General features: G+C 39.8%; 1 protein-coding gene across 2 annotated transcripts in view; it reads right to left on the bottom strand.

The window, feature by feature from the left end:
- Window positions 1–403: 403 nt before the first annotated feature.
- The window catches only part of GlyRS (glycine--tRNA ligase), a 92,757-nt gene continuing 82,992 nt past the window's right edge, over window positions 404–10,168 (bottom strand). For both annotated transcript variants that reach the window (XM_080272208.1, XM_080272209.1), the window contains 4 exons: window positions 7,765–7,923; window positions 7,105–7,226; window positions 5,473–5,663; window positions 404–1,223 (listed from right to left, as the gene is read on the bottom strand). In XM_080272208.1, coding sequence (XP_080128334.1) covers window positions 1,116–1,223; window positions 5,473–5,663; window positions 7,105–7,226; window positions 7,765–7,923 — 580 coding nt within the window. In that variant the 3' untranslated portion in view covers window positions 404–1,115. The remainder of the gene's footprint in view (window positions 1,224–5,472; window positions 5,664–7,104; window positions 7,227–7,764; window positions 7,924–10,168) is intronic.

Below are 10,168 nucleotides of genomic sequence, written 5' to 3'. Positions count from 1 at the left end.
GGAGGGATATGGTGGATGAGTGTGTGAGGAAGAGAGGAAAGGAAGCTGGTGAGACTAAGGGACCAGCAGTCTGAGCTGGATGGACAAATTTTGTGTGGAGAAGCACATAACCAGGGATTTGGCACCCCTTTTTAACGTGACAGCATTCAGAATTGGCTCTATCTGATAGGTATATGTGAAGCTAAACAATGTGGTGAAAATTTTTTTGCCTATCTGATGGAGCTAGGATTTCGAGGGCTTGAATGATGAGTGAATGGAATCATGGCCCATTGAACTGGTCAAACTTTGACTGTCTGGACATTGCTACTCCTCACCCTGCCCCAGGGTGGGAGAGGTCTGGATGATGATGATGATAACAACCAGTACAATACCTATACAATAATGAAAAACTGTTATACAGTACCTTTCAGAAAACCAGACAGGAACTAATACATACCATGTGAAGGATGCCAAGAATTTGAGATGAAAACAATATTTATGACAGGAGAATGGTGAAAATTAGTTCTGGAAATGTAAACTACATATGGTCAACACTTGCTTGTATCTGTGGTTCTCTCTCTTTTGCAGTAAAGCCAGATTTATTTTGGACTACTTCATGGTCACTGTCATCACATTCTGAATCACATTCCACCTTGTCAGACATTCTGACAGCTACCTTTACATTTGGCAACATTATACAGTACATACATTATACAGGTTATTTGACCTACCTTTTATGTTAAGTAGATTCATCCATAACTAGTTCATGATTCTGTTCCTGATAACTAATATTTATATTCCAAGGATCAGATTCTAAGTGAAGAAGTGAGACAACAAGATGCCAGTCATGGTGTATTGCATTTAATTACCAGTAGCTAAAAACAGAGAGAAATAAATTAACCTAAAAATTAAAGTTTCTCTGCTTGGTAAAGTTACACAAACACATTCTAAATCAGGCACATCAATATAATTTTTTTTGCAACTGCCAGTATGTGCATTGTTCTTTACAGCAGTGACATACCTTCACCTCTACAGAACTATTCTGTTTCCCAAAGAGTACCATGGTTTGGTATGGTATACTGATATCAGACAATACTCCACCTCTTCACAGTGCGAGGAAATTTCCACTATGCCTATCATTTTGTTGTTTCCTGGGCTATAAATTTTGGCCATTTGTCAGTTACATCCTTCCATCTAATTTTTCCATCAGCTAGTTTCCTGATGGTCAATGGTATCTCCTCAATCTGAAAAAGAAAGAATTGTGAAGATTTCAAAGATAAACATCCTTCCAGTGTCGAAGCTTACTAAGACTGTCTCACAACGTAAGAAGGGTGATTTTACTTGAAGAAAGCAAGCATAATCGTGTTAGATTCTGTCCATGTACTGCTGAATGTCATACCCCAGACTTCATATAGCATATACAATAAACAGATCTCCACACAAACCTAACCTGTCTCATGCTACAACTTTCACTCAATTATTATCCATGTTCCTCCATGTATTTCAGTCTCATGCTAGTATCTCCCAGGGTGAATGTTATCCAACCAGGTAACAAGCCACACAGTCATTGTTAATGTAGGAAACTCATCCACTAGTTAATAGTCAAAACCAATGCTGAAACTCACATTGCTACAAATCTTATTACTATCTATCCCAAAAGGGGTGGCCAGAAACAAACTACCTCCATGTCACTCTGTCCTCTGCCATCAGGCTCCCCTTTCTCCAATTCACACACTCTTCTCATACCTCTCAACCCCATCCCTCCACATCATCCTGTCTTCTCTGTCCCCACCCCCTCTCCATCTCACTCACATACACTAACTGGTTAGTTTTTCATTCTCCATTCTCTCCAAATGTCCATGCCATCTTATTTACTTCTCTTACATTTTCAATCACATCCACACCAACACAACACTCCTTCACCTCCTCAATTATCTGTCTGTCTCTCACTGTAACTCCAAAAATACATCATTTTCATGACCCTACCTCTGACTCATATCCTTCCAACTCGGCCCATGCTTCATTTCATTATGTTAGAAGCGGTGTCACAATACCATCATGCAACAACCTTCTTATTTCTATGATTAGTTTAGCTTCAACTCCATAGAAAACATCAGTTGTACCAAGGTCAACCTCAATATGGGGATTCCTTAATAGGAAGCATGGCATAATTTGAAATTATTTGATTTTCACATGAGTTATTCTGCATTAACCCTTCATATGCCAAGTGAAAATTCGTAACCTGGAATGCCATGTAGGGTCATGAGAAACTTCAACTTAATTGGTGGATTTCTGCCATATGCACAAAGTTACAAATGTTAAATTTGACACAGATGTTGCCCAGGACACAGCACATGCAGCCAATCCACCATGTTTTATTTTGCTTTTTTCTTTTTTTATTTGTTTAAAGTAAAATTTATTTCTTCAAATTTGTTAAAAGTATGAACATGTAATGAATGTGGCACATATTTTTTGGTTACATTATTCTTCTTCATTCAGCATGCTCTTAACATAATAAAATAAATGCATTATCAGTTATAATACCACAGAAAAAAAAAATCATGAAAATATAATGACTCAAAAAATTAGGTTGGGTTGGTGTTCAGAACATAGACAAGAATGACATATTCAGAAAACCCGAATGATCTACAGATCAAGTAAACTAGACTGACGTTTACTGTATATTTAAAAAAAAGATTGAACTTTATAGTATATTCAGAAAAAACCCTGAATGATTTACAAATCTTGTAAACATTCAGTAAAATCAACTAATATGTCATTATCAACATCAGAACTGGGAGGATCTTGTACAATTCTCCCCTGCTGACTGTAGAACATCTCAACATTCAATGACATGGTCAATAATATCGAGAATTTGAAAAAAAAAAAAAAAAAAGTTACATGGAATGCTAATGGGGTACAGGACGACCCCCCTTGAACTCTGCGCCCTCCGAACTCCTGAACTATAAAAGCTTTTTCACTCAAAATTTCTGTGCATAAACAATCGGCCATGACAAACAAAGTTGTGGCTCACCAGGTCCCTACATGGCATCATTTAAAAAATGTGTTGAGGTCCATCTGACCCCACCTGGTGTATGAAGGGTTAACACACTTCTCAATATAAACAACTATCAATTTAATCTCCTGTTCTCATGCACAAGATAGGTTACTACTGTAATAATTAATCAGATCACTAAGTGCATACTGCACTCTTCAATATCTGAAACACTGCTGAAAATCCAAGGACAAAAACAGTTTAATATTAACAACACCAAAGACATACAGTAAACTCTCAATTTTCCTTTGATGCATTTTCTGACATTATCAATCAAGGACAGAGGATGAATTTCACAGAATTCCCTGGGAGGCCCAAAAAATGAAATATGCACCATTTGTCACTTCACCTAAACACAATTTCCTGGCATCTTTGCTTGTAACTAGGTATTCTGGCTCACAATAGATGGCTTCACTTGTTCTTCCAATGCAGAATATGTTTTGGAATTATTCATCCATCCATCATCTAATCCTATGTTGCCCCATGAATAGCAGAGAAGTCAGGGGTCAGGCACGTTGGTCCTGACATTTAAGACTAGAGTGACACCATCCCTCTAGCGAGTAACTGTAAGAATGTATGTATAAAAAAGGTGTGTGTGTGTGTGTGTGTGTGTGTGTAATTCACCGGGTCGGTCAGGATCACCTGATGGTCGTGATTGTCAGCTTTTACCCTCCCGGAAGGGGGCTGAGAGCTCATATAGTCCGATCTAAAGGCAAGGCTGTGACCTTCACACACGCACACACCCGTCCCCTTGCTCAAGGGGGACAGTAACCACCCACTTCGTCAGTGAAACTTTTCGCAACCTGAGTGAGGCGAGAACTCCCGTCTACCAGATGGCAAGCGAGAACGTTACCACTGCACCAGCGGTGTGTGTGTGTGTGTGTGTGTGTGTGTGTGTGTGTGTGTGTGTGTGTGTGTGTGTGTGTGTGGTGTGGTGTGTGTGTGTGTGTGTGTGTGTGTGTGTGTGTGTGTGGTGTGTGTGTGTGTGTGTGTGTGTGTGTGTGTGTGTGTGTGTGTGTGTGTGTGTGTGTGTGTGAGATAAGTGGCAGGGTAGGGTGGGGAATGCAGCTTCTACTATTTGAATCTTTATTTAATATTCTCTCTTTCTACTGATTTTCTTTCTAACCTTTGGATGTGATTTGATAATGAATAGGAGAGGGAGTGAAGTAACAGGAGGAAAGACAAGAGAGAAGAAAGGAAAAATGAGGAGGAAGGGTGGGGGGAAAAGTAGAGAGAGGGAATGGAGAAGGATGGATAATGTCATTGTTTGTCAATGTGAGATAGAGAGGGGGAATGGAGAAGATGGAAAATGTCATGGTTTGTCAATGTGAGATTTTATAACCAAAAAACATATCCCTACACACATGGTTTGCATGGTACCCCTAGTTTAACAAATGACTGTATAAACTGGTTACTGTATGAACACATACTGGGTAAGCATGGAGGGCCCACTGTATATGTGTTTTAGATGTAACTAGCCTTTATTCTTGTATATTTAGAATTGCTTTACATAGCATTCTAGGCATAAGTAGGCGGTGGTCAAATACCTAATCACTTTTCTCCTTAAGTTATCGACCCCAAAACTACTCCTGATGTTATGACTCCACCTGTACAGTACAATGGCATTTTATCATGCTTAATACAGTATTTTGTTTTTCTCTTGGAGGGAACTGTTACTGCGGGCTCATGGCCTTTGGTTCCTTCTTCCTTGCATTAAAAAAAAAAAAAAAAAAAAAAAAAAATAGGGGAGGCGGTGGCTCAATCAGTAGAGAGTTGGTCTGCAGTCCTAATGGACCCGGGTTCAAATCCCACTGGGGCAGGGAGCAGTTTAAGGATTTGAATTTCTTAAATATCAGACTTTACTGATCTACCAGAAGACCAGCCGACATGTCGTAAAAATCTATCTATCTACTGTATCTATTGCCAGACGCCATAATCCTGTAAGGGGTGGCCATTTGACTGAGTTATTTGTTTTACGAGGAGGGGCACTACCCCCCCCCCCCGCACCACTAATACCAATACACCAGTCCTGTATGAGACAGCCCTAGCTTGTATTCAGTATGGATGGTGGGTGTTAGTGCCGAAGTGGTGACATGTAGAGGTGTGCGGTATATAGGAGGACTACTGGGCCCTGAAAGCAGTCTGTGAAGCCTATGCCCAGAGTCGGTCACATTAAAAAAAAAAAAAAAAAAAAAAAAAAAAAAAAAAAAGTGTTTCTCTGTATCTGAACAGGTATACAGCACTGGGAGAGGGTTCTATAAGAGGGTTAGGCCCCCTTTAGGGATGTTTTCAGGGGTACTAAAACACTATCCAACAGTACATCCCCTTCCAGGTACACCTTGGCTACTAGACTCTGGATAATTGACAGTTTACTGTAGTTCATATTAATTAAAACATGGCACCAAGGAAACTATGATCAAAAGAACATTCAAACTTACTGGCATGCGAACTTGTTCAGTGTTGTCTCTCTCTCTTAGTGTGACAGTATGAGGGTTGTTGTTCACAGTGTCAAAATCAACAGTAACACCAAATGGAATGGCAATCTCATCTGTCCGTGCGTAGCGGCGACCAATGGAGCCAGTAGAGTCATCCACACGCACATGCAGGTTTAGCTCCGTAAGGGTATCAGCTGATGATGAAATTTAATTACCATCAGAAATTTAGCTAATAAAGCACTGTATGGCTGCCTTGGATCTAATACTATTTATATATAATCAATCTAGCAGAAATCTACATCATGAACTATAAAAGATTTACTGCACATCCTTTTTACTGATATGCTGCAAAAATTTACAAATAACCTGGAACTGTACAATGATCAGAATGCAATATGTGGTGGATCAGAATAATAACTTCATTCCCCATCACAAAATGCCATACTTACTTCACTTATTCCCCTCCCCTCCAAGAGGAGGAAAGGGAGTTAATTATAACCCCATTATGCCAAGGATGACATTGTGGCCACACAAATTTTCTTCAGCTTAGACAAAACAATTCTGTCTAATCCAAGCATCAGCAAATACCATACTGCTCCATCAGGGGCACAAAAGCCAAGTGCTAAGCTACTTAGTCATGAATTTAATGGTGAAAGTGACCAGCCTTACTTGCCTCCAAGTGACATTGTGGGGGGGGGGGGACCCCTCACATAAATCGATGCAGGCATCATCCAGTCAAAGCACCTTCACACATCAAGCCACCAGATGTCACCTGGTCATATGGTTACCACCCAGGGTAATAATTAGCTTCCTATGATACAATAAACCATTAGGCTTTTCACCTGTAGTCAGCCAAAGGTAGTATGACATCAAGTGAGAGGAGGTTGCATGTCCCCACCTACCACAAAGCTACCTGAGGTTAAAATATGATAAAAGTGGCTCAAATTCTGTTGACCCCATCCTCCCAGGTTCATGCATATTTACGTGTGTGTAGGTCACATAGGTTCACGTAAATAAATGTTTTGTCATATCGCGCCATTGTTTGCATAGCTGCACAGCCCAGGCTGGTTGAGGTTGCAAACTAGGCCTACGTCTCTCCTCCACATGGGTGTGTGGGTGGGTAAGACACAGGGTATTGTGCATGCCCCCATTAGTTTTCGCTCATACCCCTTGCCGGCACCACCACCAGGCCCCTCACACACTCGTACACACAGCTTTCCTTCATCGACCGTGCATCAGTAAAATGGTAAGTCCATGTACTTGTCTGCTATTTGTAGTATGCCTAACTATTTTGCAAGACTGGATTTGCAATTTTCAGATATTCATCTATGGCCAAAATATACCCACAAGGGGGGTTACAGACCTCCCACCAGGTACCTGTGTGTGTGTGGTGGGGGGGGGGGGTTAAGGGTGAAGATAAATAGAACTATATTTTCCATAATGTACACAAGTGCAAACTGGTTAGTTGCAGCCTAAAAACACCATAACTCCTTGGTTTTGCATTATACTGAATATCATTCAACTGATAATGAAGTAAGAAAACACATTAGAACCCAACAGTTCCTCTAGAATACAATGTTTCCATCATATCCCTTACTTCCAGTGCCACCATAAGTGTTAATAACTGTTACTAACCAAGCTGTGTGGTGAAGGGCAAAAACTCAGGGTTGCTAGAGAGAGGAAGGACTGACACCTTGATGGGAGCAACTAATGCTGGCAATGAAAAGAATGTCCGCTTGTCATCATTCTCACGCACTCTGTAATAAAGCCAATATAGAAATATATACACACAATCCAAAAAGTATCTATATGCTTCCTTGTTTTTACGTTCAAAAACGGTGGACAAGCCACTTGAAAATGTTCTTAGAGTTACTTTTCATTTGTGTAAGCTTGTTGTTATTATCAACACAGAGTAAAGTGAAATATTTTTACAACATGTATTAAAAGCTGCAATTCAAGACTATTTGCTTTAGGAAGAAAATGCTAACAACAGCAGTGTTCACTGTGAAATCATCAATCACCTGAGTGAAGATATTTTTTTATACTGTCTGCACACCTGGTCCTCATGAACTAAACAAATATATATGTATATCTGAGGGTTATTAGAATAAATCAACTAATATAATATATAATCTGAAGAATGACAAAAAATATTATACATTCACAAGCTCATAAATATAAATGGTGGGCAAAAAGTTTCAGACAGGGTAGTACAATAACCTTTCATTATTTCCCACTTCAGTAATGCATACTGGAAAATTATGTATCACAAACAGAATCCCAATACAACACTACCTAAATGAATGTTCCAGGAGAGCATAGAAAACCCTCCCAACACCAAAGGATGGCTCGATGACACTGGGAACAATTTCCTCTACATGCACTTTCTTCTGTTCCCTCTTGAAACTCGGAATCATCGCCCTTGTTAACTTGAAGCCATTGAGTTCATACTCCCTGCAAAGTACACAACTATTTAAATGGAGAGAGAGAGAGAGAAATACACACACACACACCCAGACACACACACACAAGGGTAGCATTCACATATATAAATGAAGACAGGCTGACAAAGTTAATAACATCATTCATCAGACCAACTCTGGAGTATGCATCAGTACTCTGGAATCCACATCTCAAAAAACACATAGATAAGAATGAAATGGTACAAAGGGCCGCTACAAGGTGGGCACCAAGTTTAAGGGATCTAAGCTATGAAGAAGGACTCAAAAAAATTAAACCAGCCAACATTACTGGAGTACCGTAAACTGGGGTGAATTCGGGTGATTTTTTCGTTCTTTTGTGCCATGTAATCTAGTTTTTAGTTCAATTCAAGATCTCAAATATTGTGTGTGGGGCTGGTCCACTAGGGTATTGAATCATAGCAGTAAAAAATTTTAAATATTTCATATATAATTATAGTAAATACAAGTGCTCGTGGGCCCTTCGGGCCCCTCACACTTGCTCCTGCGAAGGGCTCTCACGCTGCTATAATATATTTTAGTTATAGCTATGGGCAAAAAATTATACGGAGATCCTATGCCTGGCGCCAGGAGTGGAGTTTTGGGGTCAAAATGTGATCGCTGATTACAGTAAATGTTTTTCAATCGTGATGGGACCAAGTTTTTTCACATCAGCGAATTTTTTGCGATTTTTGTGCCAATTTTGGTGCGATTTGAATGTGTAGTTTCGGCTGCCAAAACACACACACACACACACACACACACACGGCTACTGCTATAGTATATTCGATGGTAACGAGTGTCCGAATTTGTACTCAAACTTCGGTGAATTCGGACACACTGTATAAATTCGTAAATAAACAGAAAATGAAATGCAGATGATTACCCTGGGTCCCCAATTTAGTCTCGGCCGCATGTGGGGCCATTTCGGATGTTTTGGGTCTTTTTAAAAAATGTATTCTTCCAGTACAAAAATAATATCACTCCCTGACAAAATAAGCTAATGACTATAATGAGATATGAACACAATAGCAATTTAATTTTTTCTTTGGTTTAAAGAAAACATATCAGAACACATGTAGATAATACAAATCTAACTACAAACCTTAGATCTGTATATACTTAACAATCACTTCTGACTAATAATTTCTTCTTTTGGAAGACTATCCATCCATCCATCATCCAATCCTACACTGTCCCATGAGGAGTGTAGGAGCCTGGGGCTAGGCAGTTGGTCCCAACATTTAAGATGAGAGTGACCAGCCTCACTCATCCCTGGGTGGCATTACATGAGCATTCAACTCCAACCATCCCTTGGACATAAAACCTTCACTGGCTCAAATCGATTGGAGCGCAATAATTATCCACTAAACCACCAGGCGCCAAAATTTGGTTATATGGTTACCACCCAGTGTAGTAAATGGTTTCCTGGTGTACAGGATTCCATTTGGCTTGTCACTCAGTGTAGAGTCACCCACAGGCAGAAGGAAGAGAAAAGAATGATGGAAAGACAGAAGAAGGAGTGTAAAGTTACCCGTAGGCAGAAGGACAAGGAAAGGAAGATAATGGAAAATTAGTCAAAGATGACATTTATCATGATTATTTGGCTTTACAATTATCTTGCCTGGCTTTGCATTACGATAAGGACCTCGATCTCCACCAGTTCTTTTCTTATATGTTCGAGTCATTGGGTGTCTTTGCTTAAACAGGTAGTACCATAACAGCTCATGAGTATACCTGTAAATGACATATGAATGCAATTACACACAATATCCACATCTGGCAAATTGTAGGTGTCCAGGGCAGCAAGGCAGAAAGAAAGTAGTAGAATGGATGTAGAAGATGTGTAGATTGGCCTGGGAGGAAAGTAGAGTCCCGGAGGACTGGAAGTCAGGTACAGTATAATTCTGCTATACAATGGAAAAGGGGAAAAAGAAGTACGTGGTAATCATAAAGGCATTTGCCTTCTTAGTGTAATAGGAAAAGTATATGGTACGATACTTACTGACAGAATTATGGAAGTAATGGACGAATCAGTTGAAGAAGAACAGGGAGGTTTTAGGAAGGGAAAAAGTTGTGTAGATCAGATATTCATTCTTAGATCTTCAGTGGAAAAGTTTCTAGAGAAGAGAAAGAAGTTGTATGCAGCCTTCATGGATTTGGAGAGAGCATAGATGGTGGCGACCATCATCCACTCACTTGATATTGTGCTGCCTACTTCTTCCTTAGCCCTTATCATT

The sequence above is a fragment of the Coenobita brevimanus genome, chromosome 50 (genome assembly GCF_032717465.1).
Source record: "Coenobita brevimanus isolate Jiangsu-jjx chromosome 50, ASM3271746v2, whole genome shotgun sequence".
Taxonomy (NCBI): domain Eukaryota; kingdom Metazoa; phylum Arthropoda; class Malacostraca; order Decapoda; family Coenobitidae; genus Coenobita; species Coenobita brevimanus.
This window is presented reverse-complemented; position numbering and strand designations above follow the sequence as displayed.